General features: G+C 40.2%; 1 protein-coding gene across 6 annotated transcripts in view; it reads right to left on the bottom strand.

The window, feature by feature from the left end:
• BIRC6 (baculoviral IAP repeat containing 6) overlaps positions 1 to 20,347 on the bottom strand; it is a 177,499-nt gene extending 157,152 nt beyond the window's left edge. For 3 of the 6 annotated variants that reach the window (XM_068156495.1, XM_068156529.1, XM_068156539.1), the window contains exons 1-6: positions 19,962 to 20,347; positions 6,526 to 6,707; positions 3,502 to 3,639; positions 2,970 to 3,163; positions 1,451 to 1,562; positions 222 to 304 (exon numbers count right to left, since the gene is read on the bottom strand). In XM_068156495.1, coding sequence (XP_068012596.1) covers positions 222 to 304; positions 1,451 to 1,562; positions 2,970 to 3,163; positions 3,502 to 3,639; positions 6,526 to 6,707; positions 19,962 to 20,220 — 968 coding nt within the window. In that variant the 5' untranslated portion in view covers positions 20,221 to 20,347. The remainder of the gene's footprint in view (positions 1 to 221; positions 305 to 1,450; positions 1,563 to 2,969; positions 3,164 to 3,501; positions 3,640 to 6,525; positions 6,708 to 19,961) is intronic. The other 3 variants (XM_068156513.1, XM_068156504.1, XM_068156522.1) reach the window with 1 other exon arrangement.
• Positions 20,348 to 22,071: the final 1,724 nt, after the last annotated feature.

The raw sequence follows: 22,071 nt of genomic DNA, 5'->3' as shown, positions 1-22,071 counted from the left end.
AATAAAGCAAACTACAATTTTGTGGGTTTAGCATTATACAGAGATATGACATAGTACAGGGAATTATCTTGTGATTTCTCCCATGGAATCATCATGGAAATTCATTCTTGTCAGCCACAGGCCCTAAACTCACCAGAAATACCACTAAAGTATTTGTCCTGCAAAGAGTTCTAACCTCTGCAGCACAAAATTAAGTCTACTCCAAACATCATTAAACTCACCATGGTTCATCTGTAGGTTCCCAGCATACTAAACACACACTACAGGTAAAGCACATGGCTCTGTCATCTCCTGATGAAGCAGGCTATTAAAATAAGAAGAAATTCTTGAAATTTATACAGCTACATAATATGAAACATTTCTAGTAGATGATCAACTCCTCTCCTTCCAGTGGCATAGCCAAGCACCACATACATATGAATGGCCACAAAAAATATACTATGAAGTGTCAGTATCTGACACTAAGAAGAGAGATTCAGACTAACACGTGTGCAAGGCTCTGGATAAAAACCACATACACTAAGGTGCTTTTTACTTTTGAAAAAAATTTCACAAGGTTATAACTTAGAACCTCCTATTATGCATTGAATCTGTTGGCATATAAAGCATTCTATACACTACTCTGAAAAGAACTGTTGTAACTAGCTGAAGAAACAGACAAAAAAGAATGGAAATTTCCATTTTCTTAAAATTCAGACATTTCACAATCACATTTCATGTCACTGAGTTATGTTTGGGAATATGTAGATGCAGTTCTAACACATGTATTTTCCAACATTTCTCCTCTTGAAAAAGCCTAAGAAATCCTCCAAAAACTTTAGCCCCTGCACTTCACAGGGTTTGCAGTTAACATAATGAGGCAGACAATACCGATGCTAAATGATATGTGCTGCCTAGCCCTTGTCCTCTAAATTCATATTATAAAATATGTTAATGGTAGAGATAATATAAAATGACAAATGGAAACATGCAAAGTAGTAGAATAAAAGACTAAAGATGTATTTATTTACCACACTTAATTTAATAATGTGATCTAGGACCTTTGTTTGTTATGGTATGGTTGAAGTCCCACTATGAAAATACAGTTCTCTAACTCCAATGTCAACATAGTGCTTGTTTAGCTTGAAGTAAGGATATTGACTCAGCAACATAACAAGGAGAGACACTTTGTAACAACCAACTTTAATGTTGTTTAACTCAGTTCAGTACTAAAGTGTTTTACATGTTGAAGGTCTGAGCAGTATTTTCTGTGACATGTACAAAAAAAATTATAGAAGTAACCTCAAGGCATAGAAACCCCTCAAATTTAAAGAGCTGAATGACAAATTTTTCTCTTTATGGTTTTCACATCACTGAAAGAATCTAATCTATTATTAAAAAAAAAAAGAAAATAAAAAGAGAGAGACTCTTCACCTAGAAGACAAATATGAAGAACAACTAAACCTTTTACCTGGTGATAGAACCCAGCTTGAGCCATGGGATCTGGCTGTGCCCACCTATAACCCACATGAGGCCATGAAGTGAATGTCTCCCGTCTGTTAGCTTCACTATACATCAAAGACCTAAAAATATGAATAATTCTACATTACTCAACATTGCCATTTATAAGTATAAAAAAGTAAACTATTTATGAGATATTTTCAATACTTTAGTAACCATTAGAACTACCACTGACTTATCTGTAATTTACACAGTTACCATTAACAACTATAGAAAAGTTTAAAAGTTGTCTCATGGGTGCCTAAAGTACATCCTCAGTAAAACACTAAAAGCAATACAACAGCCTTTAAAGCAATACTAATAAAATCACAGAATGTTAGGGACTGCAAGGGGTCTCCAGACAACTTGAGTCCAACTCCCCTGCCAAAGCAGGATCACCAAGGGCAGGCCACACACAAACACATCCATGAGGGTTTTGAAAGTCTTCAGAGAAAAAAACTCCGCCTCTCTGGGCAGCCTGTTTCAGTGATCCATCTCCCTCACTGTAAAGAACTTCCTACTTGCATTGAAGTGGAACCTCCTGTTACATCTTGTACCCATTGTTCCTTGTCCTATCACTGAGCACCACCAAAAAGAGAATCTTCATCCTGACACCCACTCCTCAGATATTTATAGACATTAATAAGATCCCTTCTCAGCCATCTCAAGACTAAACAGCACCAATTCTCTCAGTCTTTCTTCACAGGAGAGATGTTCAAGTCCCCCAGTCATGCTTCTTGCTCTCCGTTGCACTCCCTTCAATAGATCACTTTGTCTCTTGAACCGGGGAGCCCAAACCCCTCAGCCTCTTTTTCTCTAGACAAAACAACCCCAGTTCCCTCGACTGCTCCTCCTAAGACCTGTTATGCAGAGCCTTCACCAGTTTCACTGCCCTTCTGTGGACCCACTCCAGGACCTCAATGTCTTTCTTGTACTGAGGGGCCCAAAACTGTATGGTCTCATCAGTGCTGGGTACAGGGGGGCAATCAGTTTCCTGGTCCTGTCTGTCACACTATTCCTGATACAGGCCAGGATATTCTTTGCTTTCTTGGCCATCTGAGCACATAGTTATTTTCTATTCAGCTGACTGTCCATCAACAGCCCCAGGTCTTTCTCTACTGGACAACATACCAGCCACTCTACTCCAAGCCTGTAGCACTGCATGGAGTTGGTGTGACCCAAGTGCAGGACCTGGCATTCATCCTTGTTGAATCAAGGATATTTGCTGGGATCAAGAGCAATACAAATTCAATTTCTCTGGCATTAAAATCAGAATCCAAACAGAACAGTCTTGTGGAACCCATAAATGCTTCTCGAAGTTTCCCCATGTACAGCACATGGTGCATTAAACAGTTAAGTACCATTACGTTCTAAGAGCAACAAAGTACAGAATAGGACTAATTCTTCTGGCAAATAAATACAAGAAATCTAAAAGCTTATACTAGTGTAACTAAGAGGTCAACTTCACCACTTATTTTGTCTCAGTATACCTGTCCACAGATCGACCAGGTCCCACGCCAAGTTCTGGTCGTGCACTGGGCAAGAGGTAAGATAACCTATCCATCACAGAGGATGCTACAGGTAAGGCAGCAATATTTTGATTTATCTTCTTGAGTTCATTTACAATGGCACTGGCGACAGACTTCAAGACATGATGAGGAAGGTGGAACGTAACTGTTGCCCACTAAATTAAGAAGGAAAAAGTGGATATATCAACTAGTTTATACTTTACAAGACATCATACAAGAACAGCAACACGGACACCACCATGCAAGAAAAGTCAGTAACTTCATATTTTAAGCTTGGTTGGGTTTATTAATTGGGTTCATCAGCACAAAACCGAGTCTGTTTGTTCTTTTAATAAGTGACATTTCACAAAGAGGAACTAAGGAACACAAAATACATTCTATCCTCTTCAAAAAAATCCATCACACCAAGTCAGGCATTTTGTATGCTTCAGTAATGGCAGCCAAGCAGATTGGACTTGGGAATCCATGTTAGACAGTACAAAGAAATTCTTACCTTTGCAACTTTATGATTTGCTGCTGTTTCATGTGAGGTATTTTTTAAACCATCCTTCAGCTGTGTGATGAATAAGTCATATCCCTCTGTACTAGAAATATCTACTTTTTCTATGCAAGCAGATAACAGCTGCTGAGCCTGAAATGCAGATGCACAAGGTTAGCGTCCACGTTGAGTAACTACAGACAAGAACTACACCTGCTCTAGGAAACACAATTCATCATATCCTACTTTATCATAGCATCATAATTCTCATAAAAGACCCAGAATTGAGTAATTAGATCCAAATCTCACTTCAGCAGTGGCAGTAACTACTACTACAATCTCCCTCAAGGGCAATATTACCAAATGTTAAATCAATCAGTCATATAAACAATTAGAACATAAATTAAAGCCAAGGAAAATAAAGATATCTACCACCAGTGCTTTCCCTTCCAAAGGATTCATTCAGCTTTAGGGACAAATAGTGAGAGGAAGAACTAAGTCTTGACAATTTTCTGAGTAGCTTTCTATCTTTAAAAAGGTAGATGAAAACTGGAAAAACAATGTTGCAACAAAACTAAGAGATAAAATGACTTACAATGCTAGTATCATGAAGCTGAAAAATGAAGCAGAAAAATACAAACTAGTTTAAAATCTAAAACTTCTTAAAAGTCAGAAATAATGCATCTAGAAAGGAACACTATAAACATCCATTTATAGACCTTTTTCCTAGCCCCATCTGTTTCAAATGTGTCCCTGTGTCTGCTAACTTCATGTTGATAGGCAAAACTTAAAAGGTATGCTTTATGTGCAAGGCACAGAGAATTCTGTATCTGTTGTTAGGTGGGCTAAGATTTGAAAACTGGCTTGATTTGGAAGGGACCTTAAAGATCTGCTGATTCTACCTGCCTTGTCATGGGCAGAAAAACCTCTCACTAAACCAGGCTGCTCAGTATTTCATCCAGCATGATCTTAAAACACTTCCAGAGACGAGGTAGCCACAACTTCTCTGGGCAACCTACTCCAGCGTCTCACCACCCTCACCACTAAGAGCTTCTTCAAATGTCCAATCTAAATCTGTTGTGGTCTAGCTTAAAATCACTACCCCTTATCCTATCACCACATGCCCTTCTAAATAGTCCTTCTCCAGCTTTTCTCTAGGCCCCCTTCAAATACTCAAAGGTTGCAATAACGTCTCCCTGGAATCTTCTCTTCAGAACAGACCAAACTCTCTCAGCCCATCCTCATGGGAGAGGTGCTCCAGCCCTCTGATCATCTTTTGTGGCCCTCGTTTGAACCCTCTTCCCTTATCCACCAATGCAGTGACCCTAGCATAAAAAGCCACATTTGTCAGCCAGGATTTGCCCTTGGTGAAGCCATGTTGGTTAACACCAACCACCTCCTTGTTTTCCATGTGCCCTAGCAGAGTCTTCAAGAGGCTCTGCTCCATTAGCTTGCCAGGCACTTGAGGTGAGACTGACTGGCCTGTAGTTCCCTGGGTTTTCCTTAGCTCCCTTTTGGAAAATGGAGGTTGTTTCCCCTTTTCTAATGAGTGGGAACTTCACTAGACCACCATGACTTTTCACATTTGATGCAAAGTGGTTTTGCAGCATCATTTGCTAGTCCCCTCAGGACCCACAGATGTATCTTGTCAGGTCCCATGGACTCTTACAGTGAGAAAATCTTCATTCTCCCAGTCCCTGTCCTCGTCTTCTGCAACTTGGATGGTGTGGTTACAGCCCTTATCATTGAAGACTGAGGCCAAAAAAAAGTTGAGTACCTCAACCATCCCCCAATTCTGTGTGACCAGGTCCTCCATTTCTTTCCAGAAGGGGCCCATGTTTTCCCTGCTCCTTTTGTCACTGACATACTTTAAAAAAAAACATTTTCTTGTTATCCATGATGTCCCTAGCCAGATTTAATTCTATCTGAACCTTAGCTTTCCTAACCTGATCCCTGGCTGCTAACACCTCCTGTAGGCTTTCTTTTTGCAGCTAGCAGTGTCCAGGAGCTCCCTGTTCATCTATTCAGGCCTTCTGATATTCTTGCCCACCTTTCTCTGTCAGGATGCATTGCTCCTGGGCTCAGGAGAGGTGATCCTTGAATAATGTCCAGCTTTCTTGTTACATGAAATCTTTCAAATTACAAACACAAGGAAATGTTTCCCAATGGCAAGGGCCAGCCAGTCTTTTAAACAACCACAAACTGTTCCAAACAGAATGGATTTTGCTGTTTAGATTCGCTTGACTGAAAGCACTATTCTGAACATTACCACTGGCAGATACTTTTCCCCAAAAAAAGAATTAATTTTGTTTGTAATTGAAACTGTGGTGCAGATTTACTTCCCAGGTCTACTACTTCATGACTACTACAACAGTGAAAGCTACTTTCCTCATTACCAAGTGCCTTAGAGTAGAAGCAATTGTTAGCTATCTCATACTAAACAACATTTGAAAATAAGAGTGTACATTCTGCATCACCTAAGAAATGTTACACTAACTGAAGGTAAATCAATGCAATAAAATCCTAAGCACTACATTCCAAGCAAAAATGTATACATTAGATTTACTTGAAGTGATACTAAATGCTTAGTTATATTGTCTTAAACCAGGAGGAATTGTAAAAGGAAAGGAAACCAGGTTTGAAAGTGGGGGGGGAGGGGAAATCATTAGGCCAATTGATGCAGGTATAAAACTTAAGATTCCGCTGTTAATTCTCCACGTGTAGCCACACCACATGAGCTGATTGTGATTGTTGTTTTTTTCTCCCTGAAAACCTAAATCAGAAAAATTCCATACATAAGCACTGACAAAGTTTCAGAAATTAATCCCTATTTGTGGTCACAAAAAAGTTCTTTCATCTGAAATGTGCTCTCAATTAGGCAAGCTCTTATTAGTTTGAGATACAGGTAACTTCAAAAATATATTGCCCTATGACACCTAATAACTAAGAACCTTGTTCCAATGCATGCTGTTAATATCACACTAGAAACTCAGGGTCAAACGTCTGGTTTCAGTATTGCTTTCCCTGCCCCCATCTTACCTCTGTAACTGGCAATTCAAGCTGAACCACATCATCTTGTTTTGAAACTGGCGTTTGTAGAGCTGTGTCTAACAGTAAGATGCCATTCAGATCTTTCCTACATCCTACTGCATAATCATCCACAAAGATCACTTTATCCACAGCAGAAATATACTGACACTTCACTCGTCCACCCGGTTTTGCTATAAAGGGAAAAACAAAAAGCAAGATTCCTTTAGAACACAGCTTTTATAGAAGCCCTTCTATATCTGCTCTGGAAAGTAATACAACACTTCAGCAAAATCTTTACTTCTTGAGATGGTAGAAAAATTGGAATTTTAGCTACTATGACTTTCAACAAACCAATGTGTTTCCTATGTTGTAGAGAGTGAAGTCTCCTCTCAGCCTCCTTTTCTCTAGACTAAACAACCCCAGTTCCATCTCCAGGCCGTTCATCAGCTTTGTTGCCCTTCCCAGACAAATTGAGAAAAGCAACTGACCTTTTCTGGCAGTACCAACACTATGAACAGCTTATTTTACACTTTCCTTATTTCCTGTGAAGCACAGGAGTAGGGCCATGCCCTATGCCATGTTCAGCAGCCTGTAGGAGCCCCAGTCCTTACAGTTTTCCAGGCTAGGCCACTCTTATTTTATCACTCCTGTTGTGAAGTTAGTGAAAGCTCTTGTCTAAACCACCAAATGGCTAAACAAATACCCTCTGTGTTAATTAGCCTCAATTTTTGGGAGCCAATGAAGTTTACTAATGAGGTAAATAATGCATCTAAACAATATAATGTTTCTGATTAACAAAACAAAAATCCACTGCAGCACAAGAAATATATTACATAACAGTTGCGATTCTCACTGCGCTGGTTAATGTTTGAGTTTGTTACACTGACAGAAAGACTTTGGCCAAACTATCTCTACAAAGTTATTTACAGTTGCCAGTTTTATTTAATTTGAAGCACATAAAACAAAAACAAGCTCCTTTAGGCTAAGTTCAATCCTTTTCTTGAAGCTCCATCAATCAACATTTAGTGTGGTTTCAACACCCTGGGAAAAAACATTCTGCAAATGACTAGTTTACACTTCGAATAGCTTCTGAACTGTTGACAAGCTGTTTTTCCAACTCAGAAGTTTAATTATGAAGTTCAGAAAATACATTTCAAGATAGTCCTACTACCAGCCACAAACTATACTGTAGTTCACATACAGCTGGTCATATGATTAAAAGAGCAGATTGAAAATCAAGAAGCTAAAGAATTTACACGTCACCTCTATATAAGAACTTACCACTTCTCTAGAAGAAATGCCTAGAAAAATGTCAGCATCTTCAGAAGGGTCCTTTCTAACTCAGGATCAATGTTGTACAATGTGCCAAAGGACTCTGACCAATATTGTTTGGAAAATCTACCCAATCCCACTACAACATTATGTCCTGTCTGTCCAGCCTGGCTAAATTTCCTAGCAATAAGCAGTGGTCACAAATCAGTGTTCAAAAGTTTCATGTCACCTCATCAAACCAGGCATCAAAATCCAATTGTACTCTTGTTTTAACTCTAATACCTTCAGGTGTAATTTATTTTGGGTAGTGGAAGGAGAAAGTCACTCCATTTTTACAAATTTGCTTTTCAGTCTTGGCACAAGTGAATCACGGCTTCTCTCAGTATGTCCTGCTTATCTGTTTAGGATTAAAAGCAAAATACCTCACTACGACATCGGTAAACCTTTTGTCAATTCCTCTAGAGAAATCTGGCAGGCTGCTAGCATGTTAGAAGTGCAAGCTGAATAGCTTATGATATGTCATCTATAGAAACCTTAGAACTAGGAACATGAAAAACTTAAAAGCAAATAAACCTGACTGCAGAAATTAAGAACAAGAACATTCCCTCTCGGCCTTCTTTATTTCAGACAATACAAAAGAGAGATCAGCAACTTCCTGCAATCAAAATCTGATCTATAAAACATATTACAGAAAAAAAAAATTTTTGTTTGGACACTACCTAAGTCTAACCAACATCTACTGTGCCCACTTACCTGCAGGCATTAAGAGAAAGTGGCTGTCACTTGAATATGTGTGGCCACCATCAGGAGAAGATGTAGGTTAACAATGATAGTAACACCTTTATCTTTTCTAATAGTGAAAAAAAAAGTTAATTCACCTTGAAATCTGCTAGCCAGGATTTTCACTAAAGTATACTGCAAAGTCAGTAATCCTCCTGACCAAGCTCCTGATGCAAAGCATACAGAAGTCAAATAGTTTCTAAACTACTTTTAACTAGTCACTTTATGGCTGCACACAAAGGTAGAGTGGTAAACACACATATCATAACCCTAATTCCATTATGGTAAGATCCAAGATCAATCAAATATCTGAAGGAACATTCATAACTTTGATCTATGAATACAACTAGGTCTCCAGATTAAGAATTAATGGTTGCTTTTTTTTTTTTTTTTTTTTTTTTTTTGAGAAATAAAAATCCATCCAGATCAGCAAAACACACATTAGGTGTGCCAATATTAGATTTTGCAATTCCAGTTTAAAATACATATTCAAACAATATCTCAGTACTCATTTCAAATTATTGCAATCATGGGAACCTAAAGGGGTAGTTTCATGAGATCAAAAGGCTTATAATACTAAGTCTGTATCATTAAAAAAAAATGATGTTCAATCTTAGATTGAAGGCAAGAGAATAAAAAAAAAAAAAAAAATCAAGAGAAGGGAATGGTACAACAGCAGAAGCCTTTAAATTTTACTGTTAGAATAAAAATTTCATTTTCTCCTTTCTGTTGTGAGCTGCAGGTGTAAAACTTCGAGCTTAGGAAATAGTATTACTCATGGTAATACATTATGTGAAATTCTCCTTCCAGAGCACAGGTTAGCAAGCAGCAAAACTATCCTTTTCATTGCTGGCAAAAACGCTTCTTGACAGAACATTGCTCAACTACTTTTCAGGCATTTTTCACAAGCACCTGGGATTAAAAAAAACAACAACAAAACTTATGTACATTGCTGTCCACATCTGTTGCGAGGCAAGTGCCTCTCCTATTGCCATGTTTCATATAATCATAAAACTAACTGAAATATCCAGTTACTAAGTATAACATCTCACTGCAAGCTACCTAAAGAACACAAGTTTGCCAGAGCAAGCATATCAGAACACTTGCAGTTTGCAGAAGTTCTACAGTACGTATATAAAACTTAACTTGCTGTCTTAACTTGCTATATTTGCAGGAAACTATTTTGAATTATTAATGTGTAAAATCACAGCTGTATGTATTAGCTGCAAAAGATAACATTTTCATGCAATTGAGGACAAAAGGCAAACCACTGCAAATCTGGTTTAAAAAGAGGAAAGTTAATCTCAATGGGTTTTTTTTTACATCAGTAGCTGCCAAAGTAAACAGATACATGAATATTTGGGAACACTGGAATGAGAAGATGGCTAAGCTATCACCAGTTTTGGCCATGAGTTTCACCACCACTGAAGTTATCAGTTAGATTCTCTCTTGTTCCTCCTCCTCACTTATACCTTCAGTGGAAACTTCAGCAGTGCCATTTTATCTTCCAGGTCGAGCCCCAGCCCAGCCCCTTATTTGCTCTAAACATCACCTTAGCAAAGAACACTGTTGCCACCATGAAGATACTCCATGGGTCAGTCCCTCCCTTCTCAAAATAAAAGCCGTCTCAGACTTGATGATTCAAAGGAATCTATTTGATGAAAGCAAGTGCAAGTTGCTACTTTAGATGATGTAGCCAGGCTTAGACAAGCTACACACAAGCAACATTTTCAGATTTAACTATGTAACACACACCTCCATCTGCCACATCATCCAGAAGAGGAGTCCAAAATGGTTGAACAAAGCAAAACCAGAGCTGAAACAGGAAACTTAAAACATTGTCTAAACAACAAAAAAAATTAAAGGAGACAGAAATGCTCAGCTTAACATCACAAAATGCCTCCTAACTCCCTTATTTGGCAATCACGAACAAGACATGTGATCTACAGTTTATCTCTTCCTTTAGCAACAACCAGGACAGAGTCGTTTCAGTATCTGTTTCACTTTATAACAACTCATTTAACAATCTCTAGAGCAGGACAATGTGTTATCTGGGCCAAAGCATTAGAGACTGCCACATGAATATTAACTAGCTATGTTAGATCAAGCAGCTAACACTCACACTTAAAATGTTTCAGAACATAAATAAAAACCCTCTGAGATCAAGGCAGTTTGTATCTCACTAGCTTTGCAGGCCTAAGGTCCTCTTCCCCTACAGAAGTAAACAGACTGAAACAGCAGGGGAACACTGGTGAGCTCTTTGTACCCACACTCTTTACGTTGTTTCAGATCTCTGTGTATCTGACATTACTGCTGCCTTACATGTCATACAAAACTCAGAGCTTTGTATGATTATCCTGAGAACAAATTATGAAGGATTTCATAAGGTATTCCACAATCATTCCTGCAAACGCCGATAACTTTGAAAATTCAAGTCCCTGCAATTCCGCAAACACCCCACAGAGGACAATGCATTTGTCAGCATTTTTCTCAAAGTGAAAAACTGATTAAAAAAATTCAGGAAAATAGTATCTCACAAGTTGCACAGATTATACAGCAGCCTCCACCCAGAACCAGAGACTGGCAAGGAATACTTCACAGCTCAGTAACAGAAGTTCCCGTTCTTCAAGAGCAATTTTCATTGCAGCATTTCACAACAAAGAATCTTTGCAGATTCAATTGTACCACCAGTCACAAAAGTGGATACAGAATCCGAGTCCACCCATTCTGTATCCTGCAGGAGAAAACATCTCCAGTTACAGCACTTTTTGAACCCCCAAGACTATCTGGCAAGAAATGGTTTAGTTTCACCCTCCCACAAGCACCAATATTGTAAGGCACTTCCAAAATATCAAGTTGGGAGAAGCAGCAAACTCTCAAAAGCAGATGGGTGGACTGTACAGCAAGAGAAAAACTGTCTAGATGTTGTGAGCATAGTTAGTAGTTAACAATTCAACATCTAGCTGGCAGCCATTTCTGAATGGCAATCAGCAAAGCTCAGTATGGTTTACTGCCTTCATCAATGGCTTAGATGATGGGACAGACTGCACCTTTAGCAAGACTGTGGAGATTGAGGGCAACTGACATATTAAATGGCAAGTGTGCCCTTTAAAAGGATCTCAAAAAGCCAGATAACTGGCTTAACACAATTTCCTTAAGTTCGACATAGACAAGTGCAGAGTGTTACACTTGATATTGACTATAATCCCCTACCATCAAAAGAAGCTGCCAAATATCTAGATGGCAACTCAACAAAAAGAACCTGGGGATCCTAATGGATAGGCAGAATAAGAGGCAGCAATGCATCCTTCCTGTGACAAGCTGTTACCACACAGAGTAGATAAGAGGAAAAAACCAGTCTCTACTAAGCAATTTTGAGCCCATATCCAGAATACCATGACCAGCTTTGGTCCATATGATGTATCAGCACATATATAGAAGTGTCATGAAGGACTACTAAGACAGCTAAAAGGGCTGGAGCATACTACGTAAGAAAGACTAAGATAATTTGGCTTGTTTAGTCTGCAAAAACAGAGCAAAAGAGTCTGGGAGAAAATCTAATAGCAGTCTTCCATTAGTGCAGCAACAGTTACATGGCTATATTAAACTGAGTTACTACCTTTCACTTTTTGACAATACTTTCAAGGAAATTCAATACTGAACAGGAAAGCAATCATACTTGATGAGGAGCAAATACAGGTAACTCCACATTTTGTACAAGACTAGTTCAAACTGTGTAGTGAAGAATTTAAGAAAGGCTATGTATACAAAGGTACTTTCCAGTAACAGTCTCAGCCCTTGTTAATTTGTGCTCAGAGACCTTCTGAGGCAACAGTTACTTCTTTTTTTAATATAGTGATTATAAGGTTGTTCTTCCATCATTTTGCCCAGCACTGTTGTAATTACATATATCCTGCATCCACAATATTCTATAACCAGGAGTTCCATATTTTACTATTTCTTTCAATTACTTCTTTTGATGCTGTCAGCTCTTTTTACAGCTCAATTTACAGTTTTGAACACTTTCAAAAGTTTGCAAATCTCTCTCACTTTCTTCCCTCCCTATTCCAAATCATCCTCATCACTGTTTTTCAAACTGAATACTATCTCGCATCCATAAACCATCCCACACCTTCAGCTTCTAGGACTGTTATAATCTTTGAGACTGAAAAATCAAAATTGCACACATACAAGTATTTGAAATGGACTTAACATTCTCAGCTGGGCTCCTGACAACTTCCCTAGTATTTGCTTACATGATAACTATTGAGTGTTTAGCCAGTATTTCATATTTCTAGCATAACTCCAAGATCTCATTCTGGCATTAGGTCAGTTTACAGTGCAGTATGCCAGACTCCAACCCCACTAAACTCTTATGTTCTCTTAATAACTGGAAGCTGAAGTACAACAAAGTAGATACGTTCATGTTTATGTTACATTTCAAAGTGAAAATATTAATTAGGATGCTTTTTCAAACTCTATTTAGAGAAGCTGGCAAAATTGAAGGATCTGATACATTTAAGACACAAACTTGCAGCACAGGAATATCTGAATAGGGTGACTCTGTAAGTTTAATTTTAGTTATGTCACTAAAAGGGAACATCTGGAAAAGCTAACTAAAATGTTGTAAGACTGATCTTGCTACGTTTCTTCTACAGGCAATGGGAAGGAAGCTCTCTGAAAGCTGGGTAAAGACTTTTCCTCTGTATTGAATGGAGAGGGAACCTAATATTGATAATTCTGACTTACAAAAGTTATAAAATACTGAACAGGAAAAAAAAAAAAACAACAAAAGCCCCCACCACTATCAAAAAAGTCTATCAGTTTTGCATGTCATCATTCACATCATAAAATGAACTTAGGATCCCATAGAAAACAGGCCAACTAAGTCTACCACAGTATTTCTCCACAACCACCAGTGTCTTCTTGCTCTCCAATAAAATACTCCTTATGCTCCTAGTCTTCGCTGCCATCTGCCCAGTTTCCTACTTCCTTAACCCTTTCCAGCCTTTTTCCCATTGTCATCCAGCCACTTCGTCATAGTTCTCAGTCCCATTCCTCACCCTCCCAGCCCTTCCTCTCCCTAAGAGGTTTTCCACAAGAGTCTCTGTAGCCTGTTGCTCAGTAAACAATTTTTCAAATTCTCTCCTACATCTGCCAAATGCTCAAATGAGATCCTGATTTTTTTCACACAGAGTCAAGTCAGTGAAGTGCAGTGGATCAGTTTTCCCTGCCATGAACTGTACAGGAGACTGAAGGACTGCTGACAGACCAGACACTGCAAGCCTTCATTAACTAGCGCTTGAGACTGGGTATGCATTCTCACTAATGCTATTAATTTTCAGGTCTACTTAACTGAGAAGAAAATACTCCGAGTTACACATTACAAAAACTTTAAAATACTCATTGGACAGCCCTGGCAAATACCTTAAGAAAATTTTTAACATTGCAACATTTACCTTTATGGGACAGTCACTACTGCCACAAATTGTACACCTTTAATGTAAGCTGTGAAACAAAAATCTTTCATTCTCCCCTATCTCTTGTGCCTCCTCCTTATCTGTGGAGTGCTCTTTCCCTTAACATACATGCAAATCTCCAAAAAACAGTTTGCATATACCAGACTTTCAGTCAACTGACTAGCTGTGTGCACTGGGTCTTTACCACATCTTGATACTCTCCCCAACAATAGGATAGCAAAGGCACAATCTGATATTTGACTGAACAGAAACCACAGGTACGTCACATAAATGGGAAAACTGCATGCAATAGCTGTTCTTTCTTGAACTGTTCACTCAGTTATAAGCATTCATCTAGTGACTGCAAGCAATTAAGAGAGCATTAACTATTTAAAGGACAGCTTTCTAACAGCAGAAAGCAATACTGTGGTATCGCTTAAGAACCATCAGGGAATTGAACTGATCCATGTGTATAATTTTTATTTAAATATAAAACAAAGTAAATGGTAAGCAGCTATCGATCCCAGTGGAACAGACAACATGCAAAAACCTGCCTCATATCATAGACAACTTTTGAGCATATTAGTCTAAGAGTTCACATGACTTATCTCCATCTCCAAGACCGCCTAAGAAGTATTTCTGAAAGACATCATACTGCTCAAGAAGAATTAAACAATCCTTGTAACAGCAAGGATGGATAACTATGTTTCCTGCTTTGAAGTAACTTGGAAAGAAAATCAGAAAATACAGTTCAACACCATACCAAAAAATCAGACATAATTGCTATTAAAAGCTTGAAAGAAACAAGGTGAATCTTCAGTCTAGGATAAGCTTAAGTGAAATAAGAAAAGATATGCATTAGCAACCACAAAAATATTCTTCTAAAAAAATGTAACTAAAGATTCAAGAAAGAGGATCTACTGAGACAGCTGACATTATGGTAGGCTGCTAGAAAGGACCAACTAAACAACAGGAGAGTACACTAGATCCAAACCATTAACCAACACAATGTTCAGGATAGGAAAAAGATCAGGTCTTTGGAAGATGAGTTGGCTAGGAAATTTGTGATTATCTGACATTAAAGCATTCTGCAACCTTTAATAACACAGTGCTAACGTTGCAATGGTAGCCATGAATCCATCAGCACAGATATGAAGATCTGACAATAAAACAGAAAATATGGTGCTATTTTGCCTGGCAACATAACATATGGCTGCATCTCTGTTGTTATTTCTGGATCCCTGCAATATACAGGGCAATGAAAACACTCCTTTAAAGGCATGTGTGAAAAAGAGATCATTATTTTTAATCTATTTGAGCTTCTGCACAAGATAATCCAGATGTGCTTCCACAGAGCCTGGAAATATTAATTTTAATGTGTTTAGACAGTCTGGCAAGATGCATAGTAAGTAACTGACATATTCTGATTAAACTAGCAGACAAATGCAGCACAGAGCAGTCTAGAATCTTTACTGATACAAAACACTGAACTCAAATCCAAGTTTTTCTACTCTCTTTTTTAAGGTGCTTCGTATACACATGATATACATCAACAAAATCATTCACTTCAATAGAATGATCTGCTTGAGAAAGCATGTTACTCAGATTAACACTGCCATCCAAGTACACTCAAACACAAGGTGGGATGTAGCAGACCAGGAGGTATTTGGCAACACTCCTCACAAGATGAGAAAGTAAACAAGGAGCAGCTGCCTTTTTTTTTTTTGCCTCACAATTCAAAAAAGTGAAAATAAGAGCCAAGAATGTGAAGAAACCTGCCCCAATTTTGAGGAATGAAGGAGACAACTTGAGTAACTATTACCACAATGAGCCTGAAAGAGTAGAATTGCTGATGATTTCGTCATATAACTCATGCCTAGAACTGGACAGCAGAGTATCCCAACACTTTCTCCCTAGGTATTATAAGAAGTGTACATACCCTCTATGACTTCCAAGCTGCAAAAAGAGCATATTCTTCTTGTATTGCCTCTTGCATCATATAGAAAGAAATCAAAAAGAAAGTGAATTGGATATCCCTTGATACATTTCCAAGGCTCCATAATTCAAAGTAATCCAAGTGAAGCCAAACAAAGCTTCCCAAAAGAGAATGTTGACAGACAGACAACAGAGCTGAACGTGCTGCCACAGGTAAGCCTCCTGGACTGGAAACTATTTCCTCCTATATTCTTTTTTTGGAGGAAGGCTTCTAGTGATAATGCCGAGTGTCTGTTTCCCCTAGAGGAACTGGTACATATGTACAAGGAACAGATTATTTCCTGTATGGATTTCAGATGTCTGCATTTGGATTATTTTTAGGACATCTACAGTAATTCATATGGCTTTGACAATGAAACACTGTGCATTTTAGTAAACAAGGCTTTGAAGCTACTGCTGTGTCAAACTGATCTAGAAAAACTTACAGAGACATTCAAGATGGTCAATTTCCATCCAACAGTACATTTTAGTTTCTTACTGTGCTCCTGAAAAAGCTGCTCTGAGAATTACAGCACTCTCCTGGTTCAAAGAGTTTTTTATTTTAGTTGTAAACAGAAGGTAAATCAAACATCTCTCCTGAAGATTATTCAGGAAATCTGTTTTGAGGAATATGGTGATGATTGTCTAGCTTTTGGGTTTGTTTGGGGAGGCAGAGGAAAAGACTCATCCTTAGATGAAGTATTTGGAGATGGATCATTCATGCTTTTTGGCTACCACTGCTCAACTTGCAACTGAAAACACAAATATTTAAATGCCTCAGAGGAAAAATAAAGTACTTGATAGATTTGCATGACAGATTCAAAACAAGTCCTGACTAATCACTACTGGCAAACACACAGAAATGCATAATATCCAGTAATTACAAGAATTGTCCTTGCACTCCCAGTCTGGCCTTAGTAGAGTAAAAAGTCACAGTGCCCATAAAGGAAACAGATTAAAGACAATCATGCACTTTCAAGAAAGAGATCTGATGAAGATTCAGTGTGGTATAATTATCATCACAATCCTCACTGGATTCCTACAGTTTGGGCTCAGAATATCATCCCTGGATCATTACATACATCAGACCAATGATATCTGCATGAGAAACTGAAGCATGGAGACCAGAGACCACATCCTAATATTTGGAAACAATCTATAACTGTTTTGGTTGCAAATCTTCTGTCGTGTACTTTTACACATCATAGAGAGAAATCTACATTTGCATTTTAACGAAGGCAGCCTCCACTATTCTATCAGGTTCAGTAATCTTCAGGTTCAATCTTTTCACTGAGAATGAGCTAAAAGTTTAATGTATTGCCATAGTGAACTGCAACTGCAAATAAAAGCAACAGTGAGGCCTGGTGGTGTTTTCTTTTATTCCCTCTTTCCTTCATGAGGGATCCTTTTTCTTGATCTGCTTTCCAGAAAGAGAGGCCTGCTAAGTTTTGTTTTTCCTTGGGTAATGAGCAACAACATTTCTGTCCAATGTAAATGTTTTGGAAGGGCAAAAGACCTGCAGTCCCAATTACCAAGGAGGACAAACAGTCTCCCAAGAGAAGCAGTTTTAATTCCTAAGGACTCTATTTTTAGTTATAGCACCAGAAGTCCCTGAAGCAAAATCCTTTGACCTGTCATTTATGGCAGGGGAGGAATCAGGGACAGAGTTGGTTCTACAGGTCTGAGTGTCCAACTACTGCTATGCTACATTAAAAGAGCTCAAGCTGTACCAAGCAGCCAAACATCAGAACAGCTGAACCCTCTTATCTTCCTCTTCCCAAAGAAGGGCTCAAGAGGGAGAAGACAAGAGCAAACATGGTTGCTAGCAACCCTAAAAGACACCATCTGCTGAGATGAGCCAGGTTTCTGACAGGCATGAAGGTCTGAATCTATGAGGACAGTCATTTAAAGTTTCTTCAGCCTAAACTAAGGTTATATTTTTTTTTTCTAGTAATGTAAACATCAGCTACACTGCACAGATAAAATATGGGTAGATTTCAAGCAATTCTGTTGTTTCATGTGAGGAGGAGTAGAAAACATCTTTTGCAGTCATGCTGTCACAGAGAAGACTGACACTAAATGTCTGAATGACTGAATGCACGTAACAGAAGCAAAGTAATAAGTTATTTTTAAATAGCTACTATTTAGAGGAGAATTAGCATTAGCATTTTGAATACCAAATCTAATCCTTTGCAAGGATTTTATAATGGAAAAATGTAAAACAATAATTTAGGCTTTGATTTACAGTCCTCCTCTTTTTCTGTTCATGAGAATTTAAACATCATCTACACAGACAACCAGTTACAGATGAAGTCCTTGATTTATGCCCTCTTCATCCACAACGTAAATGCAATTCTTATATTCTAGCAAGAGCTTGAAGCAAAACCCCAAAATTACTAATAAAAAAGCACTTTTAGGAGAGAGAACAGCAAAAGAAAAGGAATTATAGAAGCAAAGTGATCTGAATTCTGAACAAAGCAGGAGACATCACACAAGATCCTCATTTTCAATACAAGTGATTGACAACAAAAGCAGGTTACAGCTTCTTAATAATGCCACAAAATTTTCAACACCCCAAATACTTAACACTGTATAAACCCAAATATTATAAAACTTTACACTTCATAATGTACCAACTTTAACCTTTGAAAGGAAATCAGACATGTTTGTCCTGTTCTTTTCAGTCTGACACTGTAGTACAGTTGCTGGGTTTCAAGGTGAAAATAAACACATCACCTAGACTGTGTAATCTCTGTACAAACCCTGACATTACTACGCCATGCAGAGGTGGCAAACACCAACCCCTCACTACCACCCCTCAGCAAAACTAGATCTTATTAGCAACGCTCAACTATGTAACTGTAAGGAGAAACTGAACATGGAAACATACAACTAGTAAGAATCACATCTTTCTACTGCATACTAAATAAATCCCCCCACCAATATTCTGAGAAATACCATTAATGACCCAGGAACACAGCTGTTAATACTATAGATATCTTTTTCTACAGAGCCATCTTGTAGATAGTACAAAAACAACTGGAAAACACAAAAATTGCTTCACAATAATGAAAATGCCTCCACAAAGTCAGCAGACAGTCATGCCTTCTTACCATAAGGGCACAAATATTGTTACTATCCCTACAGAAAGTCAGTATATGCAGCAGCATGAAGAATTGTGCAAATATATATAAAAACGTATCTTCTAATAACTTTATGCAGGGTTCTGACATTAAATAGTTCTGAGCTACAAGACAAATGACACCTCTAAAAAAATACGGCTTCTTAACAAACCCAGATTAAGGCTCAACACATAAATTATTATAGTATCACATGTCAATAAGAACCAGAACTACACCTACCCTGCATAACACCCTGCTTCTAATTTTTCAGAGTATCAATGTTACGTTATCCACAAGCACACCTGATACATTAGAACACAAAAATACGGCCCTGCATATGATAGTTTCCCATCTCCATTTCATCTTTTAATAACCACGCCAATACATTTTAGAGAGGAAAAAAACCCCAACCAAAAAACCAAAACAGAACAACAAACAAAAAAAACCCCAACAAACAAAACAAAAAACCCACCAACCCCCTTCCCCCCCAAACAACAAAAGCAAACGCCTCAATGCTGCCTACACGAGTATTTCTGCCCCCAAAACCAGGAACTGTTCAGGCGTGAAGAGTGAGGAGAATTGAAACAGAGACAGGGGAACCTCCCCAGCACCAAGGGCCCGAATGAAGCCCGGCCTCTTCCTCACGAGCCTCCCCATGCGGAAGCCCCTCGCCCGCAACACCTGTTTCAGGAAACCCTCCGGCCCGCGGGCCTCCCCCGTGGCTCCGCAACGCCGTGATCGTGCCCTGCAGTCGCCCCGAGGGCTGCCACGGCACGATCGTCCCACCGCCCGGGCCGCGGCCGAAGGGCCCGGCAGGCCGCGGGGGCCCAGCACTCACCGTTGAGTGCCGACGCCTGCAGCGTGGCCCCCGAGGTACCGTCGATGACTTTGATGGCGCCACGAGCGGTCACGGCCAGGATGGCGTTGAGAGCCGGGTGGTAGCACAGGCTGCAGAGACCGTCGGCGTCGCAGCGCAGGCAGCCGTCCCGCAGCAGCAGCCACTCACAAGAACCCGGCCCAGCCGCCACCGGCCCGGGCCCTGGTCCGGGCCCAGCCGGCGCCGCCACTGCCGAAGAGCAGGAGGCCGCCGCAGCCATCTTCCCGGCCGCTGTCGCCGCCGCCCTCAGCACAAGAGGCCCGAGGGGAGCCACTCACTGACAGTCCCTAGAACCGCCGCCACCAGTCACCATCCGGGTCCGGGAAGAGGGGGAAAGGGAGAGCGCCAGCGTAAGCAGGAAGTGACTCTACCGCGCCGGATGCGGAACTGACCGCCGACTGGGACAGGGAGGGAGGAGCAGTTACTTGTCACGGGGAGGGGGTAGAGAGGGGCGAGGCTGCGCCACGAGCGCGTGTCCTCATCTTCTTCTCCTTCCCCGGCCCACAGGAGGGCGCGGCCGCTGTCGGGAGAAAGGCGCACACGTCCTCTGCGGCAGGGGGCGTCGTGCGCGTTTGTGAGGGGGGGGTGTTCGGGGGTGCTTCGCGTGCTGGGCGAGCCGTCCCTCAGCCCAGAGGCAGACGCAGCCCCTGCATCTAGGCAAGCCGGGGTGGCCTGCATGGCAAGCCCGAGCTGCGGCGTGCTAGCGCTGGCCTTTGCCCTGCGTTGGGTTGCGCCATCAGCGGTGTCGGGCGCCGCGCTCCGGCCCGAGGGCGTCAGGGGAAGGGTGGATGCCGTCTTTCCGTGGCTGTTACAGCTGCGGCGTCGTTACCACTTCGGACAAAAACTGGGTCTTAAGTGGGCGAGCGCATTTGCCGCTTTCCGCCCAGGAAACTCGGACGGGGAGTTACTTTTAATACTCTGGCTCTGAGGCCGCTTTTTTGTGCTTGAAGAGTTACCGAGCTCCTCTTTTAAGTTGTTTCCAGCTTTGGTACCAAGCCACGAACTCAAAGCGCGAGTGTGCTACGGCTTACTTTCAGGGTTTGAGCAGGCTGTCCCTGCGGGGAGGAAGGAGTGCTTCCGCCTCCTGTAGGCGGGAGTGTTGCCCATCCTGTGTCCCCGTGTAAATACAATGTAGCGGCGGCATCATTGTTCCCCCAACATTACCGACCCACCACCCCACCCCCCCAAAAAAAGGCAGGCAGGGATAAAGTCGTTGTACCCAGGAAAGCACTTGTTCTGAGGCGGGATTAACCTTGTTTCAAAAATGACAGAAGCATGACGAAGTCGCCTCTATTTTGTTGAGATTTTCCCCTTCTCACCTACTTGCAGCTTGTGTATCTCAGCCTATCTGCAGGCACTGTTCGTTATTTTAGAGATGGATTCTGCTGAAACATCTGAGAAAGCTTTAAGCTACCCCTGGTCTTAAATAGAATGATGTTTCAAATATAATGTGGTTTCCTATAGAGAAGTTTTTTATTAGAAGCCTCCAAAATAGCAGAGGCTACTAGAACAGGGAAATTTTTTCAGAACCAGCATCTGTGTAACGGGGGGGGGGAGGAAAAGAAGCTGCCAAACCCACACGAGTATGTATGCCACTCAGGCTAATCAAATTGCCCTGAGCAAAATAAGCAGCTTTTACGCTTGCTCCACCACTTCAAGTGATTCTAGTACTAAAGAGCTGTGACAAAACTTGAAAGCAAGTCCCTGTCTCTACCTTAAAATGAGGTGCTGCATCTTGGAAAGGGACGTTTTTGCTGGATACATGTACAGAAAGAAGTAGTGTATACATTACCACAAAAAGTTATAGCCTCAATGATTAAGATTGACAAACAGAAATATAGATGTCCCGATTCAGTAAATATAAATGAGCTTCATACATTCTATAAACAAGTTTAATTAAAAATTTTTATAAAATACATCTTGTATTTACACATGTACCTCATCTAAAAATACGAGTTTGTTGAATGCACAGTTATTACAAACTGTCAGAACCATCTGCGAGCTGGTTTTACGTATTTCTTGCATGGCATATGCAGAAGGTAACCCTAGAGATACTAAGATTCAAAGGTGC

This window comes from Melanerpes formicivorus, unplaced genomic scaffold, assembly GCF_026170545.1.
Source record: "Melanerpes formicivorus ecotype bairdi unplaced genomic scaffold, bMelFor1.0.p_v2 SCAF_2, whole genome shotgun sequence".
Classification (NCBI taxonomy): domain Eukaryota; kingdom Metazoa; phylum Chordata; class Aves; order Piciformes; family Picidae; genus Melanerpes; species Melanerpes formicivorus.
This window is presented reverse-complemented; position numbering and strand designations above follow the sequence as displayed.